The sequence below is a fragment of the Oreochromis aureus genome, linkage group 1, assembly GCF_013358895.1.
Source record: "Oreochromis aureus strain Israel breed Guangdong linkage group 1, ZZ_aureus, whole genome shotgun sequence".
NCBI lineage: Eukaryota > Metazoa > Chordata > Actinopteri > Cichliformes > Cichlidae > Oreochromis > Oreochromis aureus.
Genome location: NC_052942.1, coordinates 30,696,257 through 30,723,864, shown reverse-complemented (window position 1 = coordinate 30,723,864; position 27,608 = coordinate 30,696,257). Strand labels below are relative to the sequence as shown.

General features: G+C 38.5%; 1 protein-coding gene across 1 annotated transcript in view; it reads right to left on the bottom strand.

Annotated features, from left to right (window-relative positions):
• Positions 1–717: 717 nt before the first annotated feature.
• The window catches only part of LOC116325564 (protein unc-13 homolog C-like), a 96,142-nt gene continuing 69,251 nt past the window's right edge, over positions 718–27,608 (bottom strand). Inside the window, exons 18-31 of the mRNA XM_039612389.1 lie at positions 27,092–27,218; positions 25,010–25,106; positions 23,687–23,830; positions 23,363–23,440; positions 21,741–21,818; positions 17,873–17,961; positions 17,395–17,532; positions 16,392–16,515; positions 15,841–15,900; positions 13,737–13,817; positions 9,010–9,157; positions 6,140–6,232; positions 4,303–4,462; positions 718–2,355 (exon numbers count right to left, since the gene is read on the bottom strand). Of these exons, the coding sequence (XP_039468323.1) occupies positions 2,070–2,355; positions 4,303–4,462; positions 6,140–6,232; positions 9,010–9,157; positions 13,737–13,817; positions 15,841–15,900; positions 16,392–16,515; positions 17,395–17,532; positions 17,873–17,961; positions 21,741–21,818; positions 23,363–23,440; positions 23,687–23,830; positions 25,010–25,106; positions 27,092–27,218 (1,703 nt within the window). The 3' untranslated portion in view covers positions 718–2,069. The remainder of the gene's footprint in view (positions 2,356–4,302; positions 4,463–6,139; positions 6,233–9,009; positions 9,158–13,736; positions 13,818–15,840; positions 15,901–16,391; positions 16,516–17,394; positions 17,533–17,872; positions 17,962–21,740; positions 21,819–23,362; positions 23,441–23,686; positions 23,831–25,009; positions 25,107–27,091; positions 27,219–27,608) is intronic.

Here is a 27,608-nt window from a genome sequence, read left to right as displayed (position 1 = left end):
CAGTTTAGTAGAAGTTGTTTCTCCCTCATTGGCGACTGTGTCTGAGTACACAGTTGGGGACAGTGCCTTTAAACAGCATGATAGCTCTGCAACTGTTAAATTTATGAATAAACCTAGTTCTCTGCCAAAACACACGTGACAAGCTGGACAAGGAAAAGACTGAATGTAGCCACTGTGTCAGTATTTATTCCTCAAGTAACCAAGCTGTTTATAGAATGAAGTGACCAAGACGATTAGTTTATGGCCTCACTTACACAGAAATGGTTATTTTTAAATGGTCTATTTGTGTTTATCACTTTATTACTTTTTCTTTTATCCGTGACAGACATGGTGACACATTCTGATGTAACGAATTATGATTTCTAAACTTTTTTATGCAAAAAGAATCTTTGGCATCTCTGTTCCACCAGACCTTTATGCCACACACTTGGCTGTTTTAGAAAAGATGTATTTAGTTGGCAGTTGAGTTGCATTGTGGATACTGTAGGCATCATGTTATGAGTTTTATAAAAAAGTGTGTTACGGATATAAAAATATCTCTGAGTCAGCTCCATTAAGTTTGGTCCTTTTTTGACTGTGAAATAAAATGCATGCAGAAGCCCTTTAAGGGGTGACGTCATTTCCATGGTGGTTATGATGGATAAAAGGGAAGCTTACTGGACAATTTCCAAAAGGACCCGGATGTTTTAACACATTTGCACATACTTTATGCACATAGAAGAAAAGTAGACTTTTGTACAATATCTCACTAAATATATTTACATGACATACAATTCGCCATCAGTGCAATACATAGGAATGTTGCATATTTACCAAATGTTAGACTCTTTCCTTTATGAAGAAAAATAATTCCAATGACAGAAGCTGATAAAACTAACGTGTAAAGTAACATGTGCAACTTTCGTATCAGTTAACAGCTTCACATGAAATAAAAAAAATAAAATCTTAGTACCACCCTATCAACAATCAAATATTAAGCATTGAAAAAGTAAAGATCACATGTACATATATATCTTCATACATGTAATGGATTGCTTTTGTACAAATACTTTATATAACTTTGGCAGTTTATCAGGAACAAAGTTATCGGAAAAATATGAAACAATAATATCAAACTGTCAGCAATGTCATGTAAGCTTGCCTTCCAAAGCTCATGTTCACAGTGGTCATTCAGAAAGGTTGGAAGCCGATGGCCGAAAAACAAAGAACAAAAAGCCAAAGAAAAAGAAAACATTTCGAACCTTTCTGCTAGGACTGTTAGCACTGGAGGCTGTCGTCATTGTTGTCATGGTTATAAAATTACAAACACCTATGAAGGTTTAGATAGCAGTCATCGCCATTTAAAAAAACATGGTCTATTTTCAGGTCGACTTAAAATACAAACAGTTTGAAGGCAAGGGGACAGGACCCTGCTCAGCGGTCACTGTGGGATCATGGGAGAGACATGACCGAGAAGAGGACATGCACAACAGTGCTGTGTGGAAGCACGTCAGGCCAAAAAACGAGGGTGCAAAATGAACGAATTTGCAACAATCGAAACGCCACATGGTCAGAAAATGACTTACACCGGACAAAATAATCGAGCAAATTTCAAACATACTAAGTTCACCATAATTCATATACGTTGATTTTGTTCTTTTTTTTCCACTGGTTTGGCACTTTATTGGAACAAATCTCTGTTCAAAAAGACTAATGTTGTACAAAAGGTATCATGTCTCATTAACATAACTCGTAGAATATAGTACTTAATAGTAAGCATACGGTAAGTAAACACTTGTACATACTGTAGTTTTAAAATGAACATTCCAACAGATGTTTTACGCACATGCACAAAAACAAACAAACAAACACAACTTTCTCTCTCTCTCTCTCTCTTTGCTGCCTCGCCACATTTGGGCCTCCTCCATTTCTCTTTGGACAATCTTATTCTCCTTCTGAGTGATCCTCTATCCCGAAAGAACAACTGTTGCTACCGCTCTTTCTCGTCTTCCATCTTTCCCTCGCTATCGTTTACCTAAGACAACACAACTCATTTAATACTGTGGTTTTTGTTTTTTTTTTGCTCCACGTTATGACACTTCCTCCGTCGAGCGTGTGTCTGTCTTGAGACGCACAAACTCTTTGGCCACCTCGTCGTTGGTCCTTTGAGAGAGTATCCTCATGATGGTGATGCCCGTTTCGTCCATGGAGATGCTCTTCACCAGCGGGTAGCAGGCGGTGCAGCTGCCCTTGTCTGCCAGCTCTCTGAGAGGGATGACGGTCATGCCGATGATGCGGTCCTCACGGGCAAAGCAGTAGTCCTTCACTGAGACATGGAGCTCATAGGCCTCTGGACCGTGTTCGTTACTCAGAACACTGAGAAAAATGACAAGGATGAAATTGAGGTGTGAGTTCAAATGGTTTTTACAAAATTAGACATGAACAGTATTAAAAAGTAGTCCTAAATCCTACTTTTAAAACAACCATCATGGGTAATAAAAAAATTACATCACATGCAGTGAGAACAAGGGCAGTGAGAGGGTGTCTGAGTGTCACTTAAAAGTACATGAAACTAACCTGAATGGACTTTTTTCCTATTATCATATAAGCTTAATAAGAGTGTTCCTGTCAGGAACTGTACAAGAATGTGAACGAACTGCTGACATTTGGCTTTGTTTACAGCTGAATATAGCCTGTCAGTAAACAAGTCTGGCATGGTGACATTTCCACAGTGAAAAGCCTCCTTACTGTATGTGCGGCAATCATGAGAAACCCAATCATGTTTTGTGAGGGAAATTAATGTATCTATTCAAAAGAGCAATTATTCTGAGCTTTTTTTAGGCTTTTTTCTAATTATCCACAGGAACCTGTGGCTTCTTGAAATTCAAATGACAATGCTTGGGGTGAATATATATGCAGACTGCACTGTGCTTCCATTCATCACAATGTGTGCTGCTAACGCTAAGATCACTCCGGATCTATGACTTGGCTGAGTGGGCCTGACTCTGAGAATTACAATGCTTAAAATTGTCACACTAAAGCAGTTGCTTGACTTGCTTTTATTACAAAAATAGATGTGCTGCTTAATAATGTACTAAGGTTAGAAAAGCAAGGTGATACAGGTACTATTAAGCATATAGATTTCTGCTGCCTTCTTTGTAGAGTGCAGCAATCTCAGTTGCTATAAATGAAGGCAACGTGCCAAAAATTGCAGTTTGTTGAACAGCCACCTGAGACCTGAAGTGCCCAACTTTAAAACAGAAATAAACACGTAGAACCTTTAACTTTTTTTTTTTTTTTTTTTTGTTCTGTAGCTTATTTCCCCTACATGGGATATTTTTATTGTTACAGATGACTGATGGTGTGGACTGAACTGGGACAGGACTGTCATTCTGGCGTTCAGTTTAAAAAGGAAAAACCTGATAAATAATATGGCACACTGTGTAGTTCATTTTACTGATAGACTGTGCAACAAAAGTAACATTTTGCATTATCTACATTCTGGACAAATTATTAGCATTCGTCACTGTGTGATGCAGAAATATAGTATATAAACGATATAGCCACTGATGGACATGACTAACACATAGTGTATCTGACAGAGAAACTGAGGGACAATGGCTGCTCATTACCATATAAGTTGTAAATTGTAAGTTATTAGTCATCCATTATCTTTTCTGAATCTTAGATTGACCATGATTTATCAAATGGGCTTCATTTTCTCTTCAGCAGGATTGGAAAGTAGCAATCGAGGACATGAAGTCCTCCCGAAAGTGTTGACTGAGGTCCCTGAGCAAGGGAGCCACGGGCTAAGTTCCCTTACACCTCTGTATAACAAGAATCTTTGTGCAAACAGAGGAGTTATCCCCTGCTGGCCATTAAAAATAATGCAGGTTTCAGGGGCTTAAGCACTGGCTTCACTTTACAGACCTCAAAGCTCCAGCTATTTTTTATATTGTGTATAGATGCACCCTAGTTATCTAGGCTAGTTAACATTTGCTATTTGATAACTTATACATACAAGTTATATAATACTGAGACCTGTTGTCCAAACAAAGTAGCAATGACAAAAATATCTTTTGAAAGAGTAGACCACAAAAAAATAGGTGACATTACAGTTCCACGATGCATCCATATTTTATTTACACTTTGTGTTTGTAGTTTGCAGATAGCACACTGAATTCTGATTTAAAAGCAAATATATGAAGTATATTATTATTAATGACAGTAATAGAAAAACTGACACTAAATTAAAGAATATTACAACTTTGCTCACAATTTTATTCACTTCTTTAACTGATGGGGAGGACACAAGATACTTACTACTGGAATGTTTCATTGTACTTTGGTGACCAATTGTTATTCTTGGTCTTGGTGCTGAATTTGCGCTTCTTGTCAGCCAGATGTGGACCCACAGCATTGACTTCTACAAATGGCCGGAACATGGCGTTGGTTTGCCAGATGAGGTTGTTCACGCCGACCACTGAGAAACGCAGAGGAAATAATAATCTCACTCATTACGACATGGACACAGGTACAAGAAAGGAAAGTCCACTAATTCTGCAAAAAAAAAAAAATAGTGTATTCCAAGCTCAGTTTCTATTTTTGGACCTGTATTTATCTTTTTCCCACAGATGAACGGCTAAATGTAGAAAATGTCACATTAAACTGAGATACTGTCGGAGCAAGCATAACAGAGCCTGATAACAGAAACATTTCCAGGTATCTGCAGCATTAATGGTAAACATCTCTGCGTGTTAGTGCCTATGAATCAGCCTGCAAAGATTTCTTTTCATACTCACTCTTCTGCACTGAAATTCAAATAACGAGTAAATCCACAGTGAAGAAGACCAGAGACATCGACTGACATGCAGCGTCAGTAAACCATAATGCTGTGGCAGCATGCTGGATTTTCTGTGTGAGCTGCCAAATTTAAATCCAGGAAATGCAGAAAAAAAATTAAATCAAAAGCTAAACTGTGACTTGTGTAATGATGGCGTTTCCTGTTTGTGAAAACATTTTTGCCGTGCCGTCATGTTTTTAGTTTCTCTAATGCCTATGGTGCTTTTGGGGGGAGGCAGGTTTAGAGACAATGTAAGGAAATAAGGAGGCTCACAGTGAATTAAAAGAAATACATCTCTGGAGAAATTCTGTAATGATAGAGAGGGGGCCAGCAAAGAACTAATAAACAGCCAACCTTTGAGCCAGCTGTATATGCATAGCTGAACTTGACTTGTCTTACCCATGTAGTAGCAGACCTATCTATTTAGGACCCTGTTTTGGCAAAAGGCTTTTCAGGTGCATTGTTGTTGTTTTTTTTTTTAAATCATACTGGCAAATGCAGCAAATATGAAAGAATGAAACTGTTAATGAGTAAGGTAATAAATTTGGACGATCAAATAACAACTGAATTAGTTTTAAAAAAAGTTTTTTGCAATTGATTACATAATAAAATTTCCTTTGTTTTTATCAATGTCTTGTAGTATGCAATGCTCTACTACTACCAGAAGGTGGTGATAATGTATCTATAAGCTGTTTGCCAACAACCATGAAACAACACAACATAGAAGAAGAATGTTACAAACACTTAAACAGGAGACACACATAAAGGCCAAAACTATTGCCCCCTGTGAAATGCATGGAACTGCTTAAAAAGTAAATGGAAAATAAGGTCAAGTGCAAACTCTGGTTGACTCCAAATATGCACAGTCATTTGAAAGCTTAGAAGAATGACTGAATAATACCAATGGTACCTAGTGGAATCGACAACAACAGCTATTACAAATATGACAATACTGCATCAATCCTGATACTGTCAGCTGATTGATTGTTATTATATGCGTCCTTATGCTGTTCATATCATACTCTCCATAACCAGTTTCCTTACTGGTAAATATAAGTACTGTAGAAAACATATGTAAAAATGCATAAAACACCTGATTTTCTATTTAATTAGAATAAGAATATCATCAGCAACATATCAAAAGGTAATTTCCTTATTCTCTGACTTCGAAGGCGCTCCAAAAACATGCAGCTGTACTGCTGATGGCCCCTGCAGCCCAGTTGCACAGATGAGATAGATTTTTGTGAATATTTGCAGGTGTGAACAGATTTGACTAGAAATAACAAAAAGCAGGTTTGAGTATAGGAAAAAGCTCACCCTTCACGCTGACTTTGTGCTCTCCAGTGCCAGGGTGAGAGATGAGATTCACTTGCATCGACACCTCCCCCACTGATCCGTTGGATGACTGACCTGGACACACACCAAAACAGCAACAGGAGAATTGGAAAGAGGCGTAATGAAAATCAGAAAGAATGGAGGAGCAGCAGCGAGGAATCAGGGAGAGAAATACAGAGATCAGCAACCCGAAATAAAAGAGATGGAGACCGAAAAAAGAGAAAGAGAGAGAGAGGATGCGAGGACAGATGCAAGACTGTGAAGACAACTATCTGTGTACCTGGTGAATCCAAAGATTGATCCAAAAAGCTGTGTATAAACACATGAGCGTGTCAGAACTAAAAGAGAAAAAACAGACCTAAGGAAAACAGTAAGAGAGTAGACTTGTTTTCACTCTCATGGCAGCCCAGTAGCAAGCAAAGCCAGAGTTTCCTTTAGCTTCAGGCTAAACAAGAATAACAACAAGTAAAAAAAAAATAGAAACATGAAATAATCTGTCTGGTTTGAGGGCCGTGAAAAAGGCACATGTTGTGAAGGAATCCACTAAATAAATAATGTTCTACATGCTGAAATCAACAACGTCTTAGCTCAAGTGAAAACACTGGATTTAACTCCATGGAAACACACTAGGAACGCTATGCAATAGAAAGGAAATAGATGAGGCAAAGGGAATGCATGAATATAAAGGAGGACTCTGCTCAGTTGCTGTGCAGCATCATTAACGTGTCACTCAGTCAGAGATGAACAATTAGAATGGATTGCTGACCATGTTACATACTGTCTGATGTAGGGAGCCCTGCTCATTTCAGCTGCTTCATGTTTAAGCCAGCCAGGAGCAAGTAGACGTTGAACACTACTTAATGTAGAGGCATGTTGATCCAATAGCTAATCAATATATGCCAAACATGCGGCACCCGTTGTGGCTGGTAATGAAGAAACAAGCCTTGAGATTTATTGTAATGAAGCCCCAGGAAGCCGATGGAGAAGGCAGAAAAAAAACTGCAGCACAATGAAGTCCTGAACTTGTGAGAACACACAGCAACGCCACTGCAGGGTCACTTTAGCTATCAGTGTAAAAACCATTAGACAACATGATGTGTTGTGCATTTATAAAAAAAATATACCGGTGTACTCAACAGATACTAGAAAAGGAATTCTGAGAGACGTGGAAGCTCAAAGTGTGAAGAAGACAAATGGTATATGTTGAAGATAAAAGAAAGCAGGGATAGATAAAAACCAAGGTGGCAGCGAGTAGGCCTTAGGATCAGATTAAGTGAGGAAAATGCAGATAAGAAAGGCGAGTTGTCTGCATTAATTGACGAAGACTTGCTCTTAAATTCCCAGATTTTTTCCACTGTCAAACAAGACGTTACGCTTAGCCTACACCGAGTGACATTTCAACACACGAATACTACATAACCAAAAGACTGCAAAATATTCATGCGAGATTACTGTAAGCTAGACAACCTCAGCCCCCACTCAACAAAGAGACACATGTATGCTTCCGAGAGCAGGCTTGGTAGGATTAAACTGGTACATGCCGTGGTCTAAATATGTCGTTCTCAGTGCACAGGGGTTGGTGATTAATGAAACTGTGTCCACTGTGCTACATCAAGCATCATCTCCATCTTTTATTTTTGACCTCAACCAGCTCACTACTTCCACTTAAAGACAGAACATTAGGCCACCTCGGATAAAAAGCAAAAACACGGTGTGAAATTGCGGGTGGAGCTGGAATGGGATGAGAGATGTAGCGCGGGTGGAAGAAGAGAAACACATCGAGCAATCTGAAAATAGCACACAGCGAAAACACTGTGCATCTATGCCCATCTGCCACTCAGGGAAAACGGCAATGCTGGTTGGCCTGCTGGCTGCCGAGCTTTTTCCTACAGGCTTTCAGTTTCCTGCTGCCTGCTATGCAGTGTTCTACAAGGCTGAGCACACTGAGGGAACCGGGAGCTTAAAGCTTCAACGCCCTGCCGGGTTGAATTCCCTCTTGAGCATCTCTGGATACCTGAAGGTATTTCCGCCTTATTACAGAGAAAAAAATCCAAATAAAGACGGATGAGTCAACAACATATACAAGTGTGTCAGAGATGCCGGAAAGAAAGAGTGAGGAGACTGCACAAAAGAGAATTTATGGATTTACATAGCAAATACTGTATTTATTCCGACAGTGTTTTTTTATGCATTGTTAATGAGAGAGTGAAGGGAAAAGAGCATGAGAGCAATTAAGCCCTTAAGCATACAGGATAAAAAGGCCAAAGATACTGTTGCTGTTTGTTTGTTTTTAAAGTTATTTACAGTGAAAGAGGCACAGTGGACCTACAGTGATGAGATAAATGCAATTACAGCAATGTCCACTGTGCATTTAAGCTGATAGGAAATAAAGTAAAAAAGAGGGATCTTCAGAACACATTTACAGCAATATATATGGGGCAAATACTGATGGGAAACACCATAATGTTAAGGTTAAATAAAGTATTACAACTCCGAAATGTTGCAGACAAATCAGATATTAACTGTAAATTACAGCAACAAATATGTTGTGAATAAACTGTTTTGCTACAAGTGTAATCAGTCGTCATAAAAATATGTTTATTCACTTCTGCCTAGGTGCTAAAATATAGCTTCACAATAGAATGACCAATCTGTCTTTTTTCACGCCTTTGCTGGCACTCTCACTGTGTTTATATAGATGCTTTCTGTAAAAGTGAAGCTGCTCAAGCAAGGCAGAGAGAACACAGAGTATAGCTCTTAAGACAAAAGTTTTCCAGCATTTGAATGCTGAAATAACTCCATTCCCTCCCAAACTGAAACCCAATTGAGCCTGACCTTAGCTAGGTGCTTACCTTGAGAGGTTTGGGTGCATATATATTTCTTGATCAAGGCATCTGTAGGTTGAGTGTAAAGGCTGAGAGCATATTTGAGGGACTTCATATCAGGGCTCTTTTCGAGGAAAGTTTTCTTCAGGCCATTTCCTCCAGCATGGAAGTATTGCTATAAGAAAAGAAAGAGGAGTTAACTTTCAGATGAGTCCACGAATGTTTTCCAGGAAGGAATCCTCTGTTGAGTTCATACACATCAGCGAGTTTCAGTTGGCAGAGAAATAACCTAAGATTATGTGGACAGTATGCATTTTCCAAGCAGGAGACCAGGCAAGAGACAGCAGTAATAGCCACTTTTCTATCTAATTACCGTGCATTTAAATCTGAAACCCCTGCTTGGGTGGTTAATGCACATTTGCGCTGATAAGCATGATAGCTGAGTACACACAAAGCTTTGCATTCTTTTGAAATGCTGTCACCACTCCTACATATGGAAGATGGGAGAGTGGCCATGGAGAGATTTTATTAAGAAAAGATGGACTGCTTTTTTGTGCTCATCTGTTCAGCTAGCTTTCTTCTACAACACATGATCATTACACAGACAAAAGAGCTATTGTTAAGGGTGCTTGTGTTGTTTGTGGAGTTTCTGTTGTCATGATCCAAGTTAAAAAGTTGGTGCACCCTTATCTCGTGTCAATAAATACACTGGACAGAAAATGCAGTAGACAGAGATAAGGTATACAGAGCTGCAAATTGACATCTGAACCACATTGTCTTCATCAGACAAAGCTTGACACCCCAATAGAGAAAGTGCCGGTAAATATTTTCAGACTGGTGTCAGGTCAGTACTTGGCAGTCCCCATGTGTCGAGTGACTCATGGGGAGGCGCTGTTGTCTGCCTCACCAATGATTCATTAGTCATAAAGTTTGACCGACATGTGCTTCTTGTGAATTATACATAATCTGGCATGCAGAGGTTGAGTCATCAGTGGAGTTTCAAGAGAAAGAAAGAGAAATGGCACATATTCCATCCATAAAATACCCAGGAAACACTAAATATACACAAAATTCCCAGAAATTAACATCTATAGTTATTTAAAAAAAACAAAAACATATCCAACTACAATTGAATTGGCTTAAACAAACAGTGGTACATTAAGAGTTGTATCTATTCAGGATTTCCCACCATATAACACAGGAATATGTTCAGAATTTCTGTATTTTGTGCCTTGGAGATTTGTCTCATTTTAGGTCAGAACATTTGAAACGATTTATTCAAATAAAAAATATCACCTTCTCATTCCAATCACCGTCACAGCACTAAGACTCACAGAATAAACTGTACTGATCTATAAGAGTGTTGCCTCATCCTGAAAAATGCCTGCAGTGTTACTGCTGGGCTGCAGTGCTGCATTCCCTCTGGCAAAAAGACCCAAACCAACCTGCATGCTCAAGATATCACCCTGCCTCCAGTAAAATCACCGGCCACCTTTACAACATCCGTACTTTCTTTTTGTTACCCTATTACTTTCCTCCTGTTCCTTATATTTTGCCTCATATATTTGATTTTGTTTTTCTTCTTCATTTATTTTCTCTATCTTCGAGGCTTAGCAGGGGTTTGCATTTGGTAGTTAATGATGTGAGGTTGCAGTCTTCTGCTGATTAGTCTTTAGCACATTTACCTGAGCAAGTAAGTGATTACTAACAGTTTATTTTCTGGAAATACTAATATCTGATAACATGAAAGACAAATAAAATGCCTCCATAAAGAATCTTAAAGAAGTTTTTTCCTAATATGTATGGGTTTTTGTTTTTTTTGCAAATTAAGAAAACAACTGGGATCTATTCTGAAATGCACTTCAATAAATGCCTACATATTATTTTATTAACTATATCAAATATACATTTTATCAAGGAACTCATCTTTCTAATACAGTCAGACAAGGCCAGAGTTCAAAGAAAGGATAAATAATACATTACAGGGGCTCTGTTAAGTGTGCTACTTTGTCAGGTAAGGTCTGCTTAGGCCAGTGCATTTAATTTTTACAAGTTTGAAGTTCAGCTTGGATGAAATATTATATTTAAGTGTTTAAATAAATAAGCATTTAAATAAATAAAAATGTTGCATAGGATTTAACTTTTTAGTCCAAGACGAAATTGTGTATTTTCAGGGTTTTTGTTGTCTTTATATAAGTTTTGGCTTTAATAAATTGCAGACTGTTCTCCACTGTAGTAACTAGTGAGTCATTGTAAGTTGCTGCATATTCTAACTGCAGTAACCTGCCCGGAAGAAACCCTTTGAAAAGCAGTTTTCAATAAGTGGATTATTGGAATACCACCTGCTTATGTGAAGCAAGACAAAGATCAGCTGAGTGCCACCATTAAAAAGTTCATAATTCTTCATAATGTTGATGAGAACAAACATACAGTACAATACTGTATTTTAGAAAGCCTGAAAGAGGTTTCTAGAGTGTCTCTCCTGTCAGCATATGTCTGCCTTTCATTCCTGCAGTGAAAAATCAGCTTATATAGCCTACCATTGGAGTTCTATATATTTATAGTTACTGATGAACAGCATATTTTTTTAAATTTTAGTGCAACTATATTTGATGGGTTTTTGGGTTGTTTTGTTTTAGGTTGTATGATTCAGGTAGACATTTAAACAGAATTTCTAAATTTCTACCAACCCAACTGCGTTAATCGAGTGCTCTCATTGGAATACTGATGAAAGAATTTTGGTGACATGACTGATTTAAACCTCCAGGTAGTTTCCTTGGTGACAGCAAAATCCATTAGTTTTTTTCTACACCTTATGGAGTCGTGTTTCCATAGTGGCACCTTGCCATAACTCTCCTCTTGTGCCTGAAGAACTCGGACTTGGTATCATTTTGTATCCTTTTACAAAAACTGTCAAATGGCACAAAAGTAAAATGCTGCTGTTTTTTCTTCTTTTTCTATGGGCTTGGGAAGTGTCAGAGGTATTTTTTAAGATGCAATTTATTTTTAGTTTTAAGTTGTGCACCATACTCTTGTAGTTTCACTTCATCAATATTAACATTAACAAGCAAACAAGAAATACTAACAAGCTCCTGGTTGAACCAAAGAGCATTGCTTTAGAGCAAATATTACAACTCATGACTAGTATTTCAGGTTTTTTTAACCTGCGAAATAATTTTTTTAATGTTATTTATTATTTTATTAAGTCCCACCCTATTACACTACCACCACCATATTTTACTGTTGGTATTATGGTCCTTCTCTTAAATGCTGTGTTAATTATATGCCAGATGTAACAGGACTCAAACCTTCATAAAAGTTCAGATTTTGTCTCGTAAATCCACAGAATGTGACTTTGACAGTGACTTTGTTTCTCTTGTGTTTCTTTAGCTCAGGGGTAGGCAAATCCAGGCCTCGAGTGTCGGTGCCCTGCAGGTTTTAGATATCACCCTGGGTCAACACACCTGAATCAAATGATTAGTTCATTACCAGACCTCTGGAGAACTTCAAGACATGTTGAGGAGGTAATTTAGCAATTTGAATCAGCTGTGTTGGATCAAGGACACATCTAAAACCTGCAGGACATCGGCACTCGAGGCCTGGAGTTGCCTACCCCTGCTTTAGATTGTAGGATGATGTGTTGCTTTTTGAGATCTCTTAGTCTGCTTCTCTTTGTCACTCAGGTTCTATTTAAGTAATTTCATAATTCAACAGGTCTGCCAGTAATCAGGCCTGACTGTGTTTAGTAAAACTGAAACAAACTTTCCAAAAAAAAGTGGTTAATCACAGTTAATTTATGATTTAACAAGACGGCCAATTAATTTTTCACACAGAACCAGGTAGGTTTGGATAACCTTTTTTCCTTAATCAATGAAATCACCATTTAAAAACTGCAATCTGTATTTACGTGGGTTATCTTTGTCTAGTATAAAGAAATTGCTTGATGATCTGAAACATGTAAGTATGACAAATGTGCAAAACACTAGGAAATCAGAAAGGAGGCAAACACTTTTTCACACCACTGTAACTCCTCAGCCATAGAAAACCCTGCCATGAATCACCTGGTGCACAATTTTTGTACTGATGCTAATGCTAGAAGAGGTTTGGAACTCTGCACTTATTGAGTCAGCAGAGTGCTGGAAACTTTTACGTACTAGCCTCAGCACTTAGCAACCCGCTCTCTTTATGTGGTCTTTTACTTTGTGGCTGAGTTACTCTGATTCGTAAATGCTTCCACTTTACAATAACTCCACTTTCAGTTGATGGTGAAATATCGAGGAGAGAATAACTTTCACTAACCTACTTGTTGTTGCAGTGGTATCCTGTTACAGTACTACACTTGAGTTCAGTGAGCTCTGTAGAATGACCCATTCTTTTCTGGCCTTTATGTTTGCAAAGACTGCATGGCTAGGTGTCTGAGTTCATACACCTACAGCAATTCGAATTACTTGTTCATTCATGTACTTTATTATTTTTTCATTTTGACCATATTTAATGTCAGTATATATGATGTGGAAAAAACTTTAGTAAATCCATTTACAGTGTAAACATAGGTGCAAGTAGAGACTATAGTACTTAAGACTAAAATGTCCAAAGCATGTCATGAGTAACAGAATTCCACATGCACTCCTAGAATATGCATGTTTAAATCATTTGCATATCTCTGCTATGCTATGCACACCTGCTGTTCCTTTTAAAGGTCAAGTTTAGCCAGTACTGCCAACTGTATAATAAACAAACAAAAAAAAGCTCACCTTGATGGTGGGAAGCACAAGGTCCATGGCTGCGCACTGGCGTGGTGTCAGACTTCTGGCTTCTTCTCGGATGACATGCTCCTAGAAAGAGAGAGTAAAACACTGCAGTAGGCGAAATACCATCAGAAGTCACATTTGGGAACTTTGAATTTTAAGACGTATCTCCAGCAAAATGGTTATGACCTTAAGTGAGCCATAGTGCTCGTGATATAGAGCATTTACTGCTTACAAACCAGAACCAGTGCAAGTCATTTAAACTGTGTGTGATAAATTTAAGCCTCGCTGTCTCACACCAACACACAAAAAATCTATTTTAATCATGAAAAATGTTTTTGTCAATTCTAATTGGAGCTTTCTTGACCCGTGAATTGATTGCTGTAAATAACTTCTGGCACTGCCTTATTTCTCAGGTGTTCCTCCTACTGAGAATAGACAAAATAGCATTAATGTTTTATGAAACACAGATTTGAAGAAAGTCAATCACTAATGCTAACACTGCTACAATGGTTTGTTTTACCATGCAAATGGTCCTGTGTATGTCACCTCGTGTGTACAGAAGCACTCAAAACTCAGAATTTCTGCAAAAGTTTCATATTGGATGAGATTTAACTATTTAATCAACATAATCACACTGTCAGGTGCATACCGATGGTGGTTTACTTTGAAAATGCACATCCCAATCTTGAGATGAAAGATGTGTGTATTCAGCTGCAATCATCATATGGTACAGATTTAATCAACCAAAAGTCTTTAAACAGAGCTACTGTGAGAGGAAATAGTTTAATCTGCATCCGTGCTAAGATGTTCTTTGGTTTTGATGCCAAAATTGCACTGGGTCACCCTCATTTGCATTGTGTCTGTTCCAGCACTTTCTCCATCCAGAGAAAACAAAGCCATGGTGTGCCCCAAAAACACTGGAGGTTGCATAGAGGAAGATATCATGTTCTGATGGAGAAACTGTATGTTTAGATAGACTTTTTTGCTATTTATTATTATATTATATTACTGTAATAATGTATTTATTTACTCTCGCAATTGAGTATTCCATGTAGTGAGCTTGGAACATACTACAAGCTGTTTGTTGTCAAATATTTGCTGAAAAAGATAAGTGCTGTGTAGAGCCGAGCATGGGATTTACAGAGGTCATAGGACATAGACATGAAACTGGTCCTGCACACTGCATTACATTTTTCAAGCAAACTGTCAATCAACCAAAGTGTTCTTCAACTGTTCCAGCGAATCTGAAAAAATTACATAGTTCAAAAGTCACAGCACTGCAATAGCAATTAGTCAGGGATTTACTTCGCATGTTAGATTGTGTAGGAAGAGTTAGACACATGCATTAATATATTAACAGGAGAGAACAGAGCTAAGAATTTTAAAAAAAATGACATCAGAAAATGAAGCCTAGATTTTATGACAAAAGTAAAAGAGCTGGAGATTATCAGTCATAATCACGAATAACAAGAGGATGATGAAGCACTTTAATACTTTGGGAGAAAGACAGAAAAAGAAAAACGCCCATCTGTGTACAGATGATCAGTACCCAGATGTTGCCTCAAAGGACATCTGACGGAATCCCACACACAACACAAACATGAATTTGCTTAAAATTCAGCAGGGAAACACACATTACATTTGCAACTTCTGTGTGACTCAGAGCTAAAATACCTCTCAGAGGTATTGTCACACCCTAGTTGTTAGTGAAACCACAGCACAGCCACTGATCTATCCAAATGCCTCACTAAATGGAGCTCGTGGGATTAAACATCCTCCAGTCACATCAGCAATTAGACACCTGCCCAGTTATGTAGCTCCGAGCTGTATTTTATGATGCCAAAGAAGAATTATCTTACAAGGTTTTGTTCTTTTTATATTTCTGGAAGCTTGCATGTATAAAATGTTGATCATGTTCAGCTGTGTGGTGAGATTATTTCTTTTGATTTGTGTAATATATATTACATAAGCCATGACCACAAACATTTTTTGCAAATATAAGAACAATCCATCTTTAATTTAAGTCCCTTTTGGAGTTAGACAATATAGGATTCAGACCAAACAGAGTTTCTGTATTGTGATATTCATAAGCTCATTCATAAATTACCTTCAGTTTGGACAGCTGTCCCAAGTCCTTGGCAGCACTGAAGATCATCTGAGCTCCTTGCTGTTGGAGAAGCAGATACGGTTCCATTATGACACACCGTATGAAAATATATTTTTGAAAAATGCAGCAGAAATCGTTAAAAGATTATCAGGATATCAAGCTAAATAGAATGAAGGGAAAACTTATTGTTGCTGAAATTGGATTTCTAAAGTGGCATTGGGAGACATCTGAAACACTGTTTGACATGATGACTTTAAGATTTGCCTGGTTTGGGTGACAATAAAAAATGGGCTTAATGAGATATTCCTAAGATGAAAAATATTAACCAAGCTCTCCCAAAAGGATTAGGAGTACGTAAAAAAATCATGCATAAAGATTTAGAGATGTCGTGTTGCCGTGCTTCATCTTCTGTACAGTGATTTGTGTGCTACGAGGGGGCAGGAGAGAACTGAACAGATGGAGGAAGAGAGAGAGACAGGTGCACAAGGGGAGGGAGGTGGAGGCCAAGTGAAGAGCTGAAAGAGGTAAGAGAGAAGGGAAATCATACTCACACTCTGGTCACTCAGCGGAGGCAGAACAATTGTTCTCTCGATTGTGTTCAGCACAATCTTCCAAAGCTCTTTGAGGACTCGTTTCAGCACTGTTTTCTCACAAATCTTGGCAAATAACATTAAACTGCAAAACAGGAAAGGAGGTCATGTGTCAGGTCAACACTTACAGCCCTGCCTCAAAACTAAACAAACATGGCTGAAGGCTCCTACTAATGTCTTCACAAATATAATGATTAAATAAAGAAAAGAGGAAAAAACCAGCTGGGATTCAAAGAATAAATGCAGCAGCTTTATGATTTAATCTCACCCTATTGTGCAAGCAGGGTCTAAGAGACATGAGAAAGGATTTTGTATTTCCATATCATTAAGAGGATTCCCTGTAATACCCCACTGGCCTCGATGTTGATTTGACAAAAGATTGAGAACGATTCCCAGGGCTCAGCTAACCATATCAGAACACAGTGTAAAAACCCTCCAAGAAATAAATACAGTCCTGAGGTTACATTAGTAGGCAGTGACCGATAATGTGTCTCCTGTGTATTATACCCATTTTTCCTAGTATCAAAGTGGTCCCAACCAGAAATGAGATTATCAAACACTGATCAGCATTGAGGAGAACTGATTTCTTTACAATCAAGGGTCTATTTTCCCTTAATGTTGTGTCTTGAGACACATACAACACTGTCTGAAAAAGGCAGCCCAAGGACTTAAATGACACTAAAGAGAAATGCAATGTCCTCTTAACAATGTGCTGAACTGGCCAAACGAATAACACCAAACAATAACTTTCAGTATGTTAATGTGTGTGCTATATTTTTCTGCTTAACTTGCAAATGCTGTGTTTAAGCAAGTGTGATCTAGAGCTCCCTGGTTGGATTGCTTTTGTAGTTCTATACTTGGATTAATGACATTTGCTGGAGAGGTTGGCACGTGCAAGTATTGTAAACAAAAGGACGAAATTGTGTTACACAATTCTTCTACCTTGTATTCAGTAGATACCCACTTTTTGTCCAGAAGGTCCATAAGAGGCCGGAGGACAGTCTCTGCATCCATGGCAGCATTACTTCCTTTGGCTGGACCTTTCATCTGAACCAGCTCCTGGTTCATCTGCTTCACACAGTCCTCAATCACAGGCTTAAAACTGTGTGATGGAAAGCAGAAATCCTTTTTTTTTTTACACTGCAGCAGTAAAAATTAACCATTTTGAATTGGTGCTAGCTCACTCTCGCTGTTCCTATTATATGACTGAAAAGGTGTTAAGAGCCGGGGTGACATTTGTTCATTTGGAAATGTTAAGGAACTTGCTGTGCTCACAAAGCATGGTGCACAGCAAGAGCGTGAGCCAATTACATTCTGAGCAAATGTCTGTCAATAACTGCAGCCATATAGTTCAATTTCTTTGACAGAACAAGACATGAATGGAGTCATTAACCATTTGAAAAATACCCCATGCGCGCATTTTGAGTAACATCAGTGCTCACCTGGAGCCAAACACTCCGCTGAGCTCATCCAGCACTGTGTTGAGTTTATTTTGCAGCTCCTTTAGCAGATCACTGGCCTCTGCATCCAGCTGTCAGTAAAAAAAACAACAAAAAACCCAGTTATGGCATAATTACACACCATACACTAAACACACACTGACTAGAACTCGGTATCTCTGGAGGATGCCTCTACTAGGGTGGGGGTGCTGGGGGGGGTGGGGGCAGGCACAGAGGAGTGGTAACCTGCCTTGCTGGTGGCCTCCTACTCATTCTGCCTGCCATCTGTGGCAAGCAGCGCTTTGAATACCAATGGACAGCTCACCTCCAAGCACTGTAACGATAACTGCCGAGTCATGAGACATGGTGTCAGCAAAGAAGCAGCGAGCGAGTGGTCTCTCAATGGAGAACATTTTTGTGCACTATTACACATGTTACAGAAGAGAGAAGATGCTGGGAACCTGCATACAGATGTTCTGATTCTCAAGACGTCTGACTGACGTTTTTCAGTTTTAGGGAGAAAAAATCTTTTTATGTTTGTTGCAATAAACAGGTGCAAGATTTATTTGAGAGTGAAAGCTTTCAATATTATTGAAATTTGGGTGTGTTTTGATTGATATCTATATCCCACATATCTATATGGTGATGACAGATGACAACCTTACAATGAACAGCTTCCAAAGCCAACCAATGCAAAAGACATCAACACTTTTTTTCCCCACAACATTTACTGTACGCATGCATTTGTTGGCCATATTTATGCATGCGCGTGTGAAGAATGTATGCACATGTTCATGTTTGCATTTATGTAATGTTTTGGACATATTTTCATAAAATACATAGACAGACACTCGTGCTATGCTGCGGGCCAGTAACTACATGTATGACTGCATCTGCTTGTCTCAGTGTTTGTGAGGCTCTGTACAAATGTACAAATGTTGGTGTTTTTGATGTTGTTCAGGCTTAGTGCTGAGATGGATGTTTGAGGTGAGGCACGGCACCACATGCATGACAGATCGTCACGTTATACCCGATAAGCTTAGCCATGGAGCCGCTCATCTCTCACATTCTAGTGGCAGATAGCTCAGCTGGGAAGCAGATGAGTAAACTAAACCTTTTATGGCTGTGGAGGAGACACGCCTCTATTTGTGGATTGATCGAAATAGATTTTACATCTGTGTATTCACATGCACAAACATTAAGGCTGTTGTCACCTCAATGGAATTGATGGATCATGCTGACAAAAAGTAGTCTGTGCCCATAAAGATTTGACGTGTAATTTTTTTCACCATGCGTAACGTGATTAACGTCTTTTCATGTGATAGCAAAATAAATAAGTAAAAAAAAAAAACTAGGCATTTTTTTTATTTAGCTTTCTCCTGGGAAAAGTTTCAGATTGGGGCTCGAATTTCTAGCCTGGCAGTCCCTGAAATTGAACAATATGTCCGGATAAGGGTGCTGGCAAAAAAAAAAAAAAAAAAAAAAAAAAAAATCCCAACACTGTTAGAGAAACCAAGGCAACTGTCACCTCCCAAGTGGAAAGAAAAGTCTACTCTGACTAATGTGTTATTCCTGATCCTGCAATCAAATGTCTACCTGCAGTCCTGACAGCAAGGCCTTCATTTAAAACCTGTGACTTGGCAAAAGTCACTGGTTGCATTTTTTGCAGATTGAAATGCCAATTTAAAGATGTGGTGCATTTCCCTGGATACAATGTCTAGAAATGAATATGGGTACAATTGATAGATACTACTGCATTCTCCATTTGAAGAAACTGCTGATGAAGTTTAGGGAAAATGTACTCCAATTCCACCACAAGGTTTCTTACACACGTAGTCTAAGTAGCCAGTGCATTTTTAATGTCGTCAATTAATCTTTAGAGGAGGGAAGCAAAATGTCTGGAAATCATGGAGCACCTGGTTTCTCCATGGCAGCTGGTTTCACTTGACACTGAGTGGCATCCAGAGTCTTCCTGAGTGTACTACTCTCCCCTGGCTGACAGCCTATCAACTGCAGTCCAGCTCTGCTTCCCCTTGCCTGTTTCAACAATGCAATATCTACTCAATGGCAGGTTGTTAGTCCAGAGCACAGTTTGTCCATAATGACTAACAATGCCAAGTAAATAAAGGCTTAATAAAATGCCATTTCTAAGTTGAGCGAAATACCTAAAATAAGTACTGATACTAATCTGGGGAGATCAGTCCATGATGAGTCCATAAATGGGCACTGTGAGAGATTATTGTTAATCTCTGTTATGATAACAGCTCTTGGTAATTACACTGATTCTCTGGGAGTTAATTTTTGATACGCAACTCCTCTGTTATGAATAGAGGAGAGAGGAAACTAATAGGAAACTTTCACCTGAAATAGACTTTGGCTTTATAATTAGCCAGATAAATTACTTGAGACATGCTTAAAAGATATGCCTGATCATCTATTACCAGTAGTTATTCACAGTTTTTTAAAGGAAGTTACGACTTCTCCTGTCACTATTCTTCAGATAATAATGGAGAGATCCGAGTGTAGATCTGCAAATATTTAGGCCATAGCAGCACCTCTGCTAAGGGCACAGCTGGAGAGATGTAAGTGTTTGAGAAGCTCATTAAACACAGTCTGAAAAATCCTGTCTAAAGCATTTTGTGGCTGCAGCTTGGGGGATGGAAAGAGAAGATCAAAACCACAGCCAACAACTTAGTGAGCCCCTGACTCTGCTCTTTGCATCGGAGTAAAAAGGGGAGCAGTGAACTAAAATAGATATCACACTTCTAAATTTGACACGGATAGAAAAGTGGCAGACAGACCGAAAAAAAAGCACGCTAAAAATAAAGATGGGATCAGGTGGTTTGAGCCACTTTCCCCAGAGAGCAGGGGATGGTGAGCCTGAGCAGCCTGTCCAGAGGGGTGATGGGTAATTCAGATTCCGTATGCTCTGTGGCACATGCTGCTGGAGGGGCTGAGGGGGTGGGGTGGGGTGAGAAGCGTACAAGCGTGAGGGGTGGAACGGGGGAAGGGGGTGTGCTTTTTTTTGGTATTATTTGGTAAATGGTGAAAAGGGGTGCTGACAAATCCTACTACACACACCTTACAGAAGGACACAACCCCCTCCTCCTGGAGACAGAGAGAGAGAGCACAAAAAAGAAATGGGAGGAAAACAGAAGACACAACGACAGAAGACAAAACGCAAGGCAAGACAGGTGTTAGAAAGTACAAAGAAACATGCAGGTAAGTCACAGGAATAAGTGGCGGCTGCTTCTCACGTTTGACTGACAGGTTGACAGGGAAAATATTCACCTGTGTTTCAGGCGCAACACGGAGATTTTAGGGGTTTAAGTCAATACGAAAAATGTTAAGTCAACACATATTATACACAGGGGAGATTAGAGGTGGGGAAATATAGATGGAATACAAAGAAAGTACGAACAGTAGCAGACGTGGTAGTCGGAGGGGTGATCTACATGTCAGATTAATCTGTTAGCTGTCTGAACTGAGGTTAAGATTATAATGGGGTCAGTTCACTTCCACTTCATATGGATATCATCTGAAATGATCATTTACATAATCACACCATATATATTTTACAGCAGCAGACTGCTGATTCGAGAAGGGAGGTTTAAACTTTCAAATTAGCCGGCACCACCTGTGCTGAAGACACTTTAACAAGATACTAAATCCTGGCGATGCCGTTCTTTTGCTAACCTTGTGATTTCCCCTTCCAGGAAGGAAACAGATTAAGGCACTATTTAATTGTAATGATTGATATATATGAATAGATTGAGGGTTACAAGTCTTATTGAAATTGAAAGTGAATTGCCTCAAAACAGACACAGACATCACACAGAAATAGCATATAGATAGTTATGTAAGTGCACACCTGCTTGCCACCCATGGACTCAAACATCTTCTCCAGCTGGACACGAAGCTGCTGAATGTTGTTGAGAAGGATGCATGGCTGTGAAAGGATAAGAATGAATGTGAATACACTGCTTTGTTAAACACAATGTAACATCTATTGTGTCTAAAAAATATCTTTAAAGTTTAAATCCTGCAAAAAACTAGCACATCAAATTTAATGGTTTCCAGATACTGACATAGTAATGTAACATTTTGTTGGATTAACATTTAACTGAAAACACAATGCATAATGTCAGAAAACTCACAGGGGCACTCACTGTAAAATCTACTTTTGATTTCCTGACACATCATCTACACAAACCGGCAACGTTTCTGAATGACATCAGCAGTCAACGGGGGGAAATGCAATCCGTACGCAACACAACAAAGAGAGAAATATCTACACCGAATGTGTCAGGTGGCAGCATTATCGATTCTCCGCTCCACAAGAAGTTTAAGAGATGACAGACATTAATCACAGCGCTCTTTATGGAGACCAAGAGTAACTCAGACAGTCACAGTTTATATACACTCAAAACAAAGCAAACAAACATAAAAACAAGAAAGACATGAACTCAATAAACTACAATTATGATATTTGTAATAGAAAGTACTAAAATGATAATTATGTGGCCCACAGAAGAGGGGTGATTACTGTCTTTCAATCCCCAATGCAGCCAAAAGTGTGTCTGTAGCAAAATACAGTGGGTTTCTTTTTATAAGACTTATGAGCATATGAGATATTCTAAAACCATATATGATCATTTTCCACAGCTGCATAATTTTAGTCTGTGAAAAATGTAACATAAAATCCTTGGTTTACTGACATATGCACCGGATCTATGGTGCAATTTAAATGTAAGAAAGAGCAAATAAATAGAATAACACAAAAAAATCACACAAAACTAAAACTAATTCGTTATTCTGACTGCACAATGTTCATATGTAAAACTAGAACGTCTGACAAAACCAAAGACAAACATAGGGTACATCCTTGGCAAAAAATATCGTGTACTGCATAATATATAAGTTCTAATAAATTAGAGATTAGATTAGGTTAAATTTCTGGAACTATGTAACTTCATTCTTTTCATCAATTGTCTTTTTAATTCTGTCTAGGGAAGGGACATTTCATGTTTTCTCCGGGACAGTTGCAATGAGCCTGTCAGCACTGTAAAGAAACATCTGCCTCCTCTGCTCGGAAACTGTGTGTTATCGCTCACTTCAACTTCAAAGACCACTGTGGATAATTAGGCCACTCACAAGGCTCTGTGTTTAGTCATCCGTCACATTAAACAATGGACAGAGAGCTCAGAAAATACCAATGACTTTTCCCCATCAGCTCTGGGCTGTGACATGAATAATTGCATCCCGGTTAATAAAGACACTTTGTTAAGTGCATTATGGAAGACAGGGCAGGGCTCTACATAGAAGAGACTGCGCTGTTATTGCAAACATTTTTTACATAGTCTCCATGCCAACTGCTGCTAGAGACAGTAATCATAGAAACACTTTCTTCTGACATGCCATATTTGCACTTGCACAAAGAAACTCAACATAACCTTTCCAATTAGCATTTGCAGGCTTTGAGTGGGCACTTACCACATTCTCCTTATTCAAATACAAAGGAAAGTCCTTGGATATGATTGCAGCATATTGCAGAAGAACTTTGTTTATAGTCTGCAGGGATTGAGAGAGAGAGAGACAGTTTTCTAATTAATGACTGCTGCTCTACTTGCATTGCTGTATGTCCAGAAGTCACTGAAAAACCCTAAACAGTTAAAGCCTCATAACTAGATCATATTAAACACAATAAATATACCAAAGAGTCTGCTTGGATCAATGGGAAGCTATTTAACAGTGAGTTATTACTCCCAGCAATAGTATTCAGGGTTCACTAGGGGGGGCCTTTCGAAAGAGCCTGACCTTCGCAAAGCGGCACATGAAGTGAGCCAGAGCCTGTGGGTTTGGGCATTCCAGCTTCTTGATAATCTCAAAACTCTGGTTTAGCTGAGTGAACACATCCACCACAGAACAGGAAAAGAGGGCATGCTCTGAGGTTTGCTGGAACTGTTGAGAGATGGACATGTTCAGACAAGGAAACATGGAAACGAAAGAGAAAGAAAAAATGTCAGACCTTAAGACCTTTAGGCACCTTCATAATTGCCTGACATTTGTATCTTAAAAAGACAGATAATTAAAAATGTATTTACTGAGTAAAGGTACTTAGTACTGATGATGTATACTAATGACTGGGGATGCACTAATAACATGCCACATAACTATCTGAAATGCTTTCAAGAGACCATATCAATTTCTGTGGTTATTCAGTATACACATGAACTACAATCAATACATTTTAGGTGATTACGATATTTCATGAATTTAAAATTTATCTCCTTCCACCGAATAATGAGTAAAGTGCCAAAATAAAGTACACTTTACACTTCATTGAATGTGGACAAAGGAGTATGGATGTTGATGGGGAGTAGGAGGCATAGAGCTTAAATGGCCTGCATCCAAAAATACTGGATCCTACAGTTTCTACATATTCTCTAACATAGTGTTTCTGTTAAAAATATCTCAGTCATAGACACCATGAGTAGATAACAGAGGAATACGCTTCTGACTTCAAAAAGCTTGTAAAAAATCACAGAAGACACTGAAATACTGTTATTAAAGGCTGTGCATAAACTGAGCTTGACATTTAAAACCTGGGAATCTACTCTTTTTAAGTTATCCACTTGGGCAGGTTTAAATAAAAAACACTTTCACTATGCAGTTTGAAATATCAGAAAATGTTAACTTTAGCAAACAATATACTGTGATGTTGATAGTAGCAGTTGTAGGTGTTTATCTGGTTAAATGCATGAGATGAAATATATATCTTTTTACTCTGATAAACATTAACAAACAAGCGTACAGACCTCAGTATACTGCAGTTGTTTTCTGAAGCTTTTTCCCATTTCCTTTCATTATTGTCTAAGATCATTCAGTGCCTTTCTTTGCCCTGAAAATCATGTTTTGTTTCCTGTTCATATCAATTTTTAATTGAAATTTTATTAATATTCCAATCATGTCTTAGAGCGAGGGCTGTTTGGACTGTGTGAAATTCCTTTTATCCTCCCATATCCTACTCAGGAGGTAAGTTCAGTCTAAACAGGCCGTCCTTGTGAATAAACATGCAAGTGGCTTTGGTGAGTTAATATAAAAGTTATATATTAAGAACTAATTCACTGCTGTACTCACTCCATCTTTCTTGTCCCTTTCCAGCGCTCCATTGAGGAAATCCATAGCAACATCTTCATTTTCATCAAGCCACTGAATGACAAATGGCTCAAACCACCTAAAACAAAAAAGCCTTTTTTCATTAAAGGATCAAACTGTAGTTTGGGGTTTCATTGTATTATACAGAAGTTATTCAGACACAGAGGGCAAGGGATTTTCATATATAAATATGGGGAAATCAATTGAAAATGATTGTAGTGCACTCAAAAGTTGGCAGATTTTGTTCGTGGTATTGACCAAGGTTGTCATTCACGAAGGTTTTGAAATCAAATTTCAGTTTGTGGACAGATTAGACTGCGAGGTTCAGACAGAGGACAGAGGAGGACAGGCCGGAACAAATGAGTCTGGTAAAGAAGTACATTTGTTAGCGGAATAATAATGCTGTTCTGTCTGTTTCACTTTGCCATTTCCGTGTTTAATATTGTGCCTGAGTCTGTCCTCAGAGCAGCGGATGTTCCCCCAAAATTGCAGTGTACTCTGGCTAAGGGCATCTGCCACATGAAGTAAAGCCAATAAATAAGGTGGGTGGGGTGACAGAGAAAGGGAAGACAGACAGGGAGATGGAAGAGAAAGACTCGTGTAGGTGTGTGTGTGAGTGTGTGTGTGTGTGTGTTTGTATGTATGATGTGTATGCCTCTAGAAGAATCAATCTTGTTGTTGATGGTGTTTGAGTGACAGTTGTGCAGACAGGGAGGGTAAGTCATTATTCTGATAAACCGGCTGCATGAGACAGGGCAGTGCGTTTCTTGCATCCAGCACATGTTTCTATATCGCAGCTCTGCATGTTTTTCTTCACACGATTATGCGTGTTACGTGTACACAATAGAAAACGGTAATACACAAAAAGCAGAACAAAACATTTTTTGAAATTCTAAAATGCTTCTAAGTGCTTTAAATTCTTTCTCCTTATCAAACCAGTATTCTTGCTTAACCAGAAACGGCTGCATGTATAACAATGGTTTTAAATTATATTTAAAATTTTAAAGTTTCAAAGATAAACTGTTCAAGTGAAATATCTTCTGTGACAATACAGCTGAAGGTGAGTGATATTTACCCATTTAATTTTAACACTGAAAACTTCTTATCTAATACAGCTTTGTAATGCCTAATGGCAGATATGACTACCACATGATATAATTTGGACAAAACAAATAAATTAAGCTCTATTGACAAAAGTATTGGTCTTCACCTCTTAATCTTTGAATTCAGGCGTGTTTAGTCCCACTGCCTCAGGTATATAAATTCAAGCACTTAGCCATGCAAATATTTGCAAAAATAGTGGTTTGTTCTAAAGAGCTCAGTGAATATGAGCATTACTCTGTAATGCAGATTAAAACATGTAATAGCATGCCATTGCTGCAACAAGTAATTTTGTAAAAGAGATACTGCTAGAGATTACATATTGAACTTAAAGTGGTATTATTACAAACTGGTAGCACTCAGGAACCACAGCAAGTTAACAAAGTGGCAGACCACATGAAGTTACAAAGGGGGGTTACTGAATACTGAGGTGCAGAGTGCAATCTCCAGCACTCATCCAAACCTTCTCTGGCATTAGCAACAGTACAAAAACTGTGCTCTGGGAGCTTCATGGTCTGGGTTCCATGTCCGAACTGCTCCTGTAGGTGTGATGTCATCCCCACTCATGCTATTTTAACTTCACTCTAATTTAAATGTTTTAACTTGGCTTTTTAGTTTTAATCCTTCACTAGCACTACCATTGAAGACCAGCGCTCTGATACAAAATCACCTTCCACCTAACTTGATGCAGATTTCCTGCAGTGAATCTGTGTTGATGCACAGAAGCTGTTCTGTTATTTATTTGATCCTCATTTATATAATTGGGAATTATTACAGCTGAATCAACAGCTCTCTAAACCGTTTTGACAAAAGCTGATTATGACTTTCATTTATTACTAAACTGCTAAATTAGCCTGTATTAGTTTTATCTTTGCCATAATTTTAACTAACAGTTCATGCACAAACTTTTGCTCATATAGTAACACACGTGTTTGTGCATGTAGATGTGTGGAAAACACTCACAGAGAATATTCAGGTGGAACATCCTTGAAGGCCGGCAGGTCACGGACATACTCATTATGGAACCATTTGACTTTGAAGTGAAGATTCATGTATTCAGTGCTTTTGCATAGGCGGTGCTTTTCATGCTCTGTAACGCAGATTAAAACATGAGGCACACATGTTAGCAAGTGCAGTATTCACTGAAACTCATTAATAATGACACACTGAAAACTAAGTTGTAAAATGAATGAGTCTTATAGGTAGAAGGACCTGGACTGACCGGAGAGGATGCTATAAATTAGTGGTAAGTGTACTGAATGCATTCTGTTCTTCTTTCAACATCTTCACAAGAACCACAAGAGCCGACAGACACTCACATACTCTTATACAAATAAGCAAATATCCCCATAAACATGAAAAACACCTGCGCAACAGTGCTTGCTTTTAGTCTGACATCTTAACAGCCTCGATTATGTATAGCCTTGAGCTATCAAAGAACAAGGAAATAAAATGCGTCTGCGAAGGTGTCCAGCTCTCA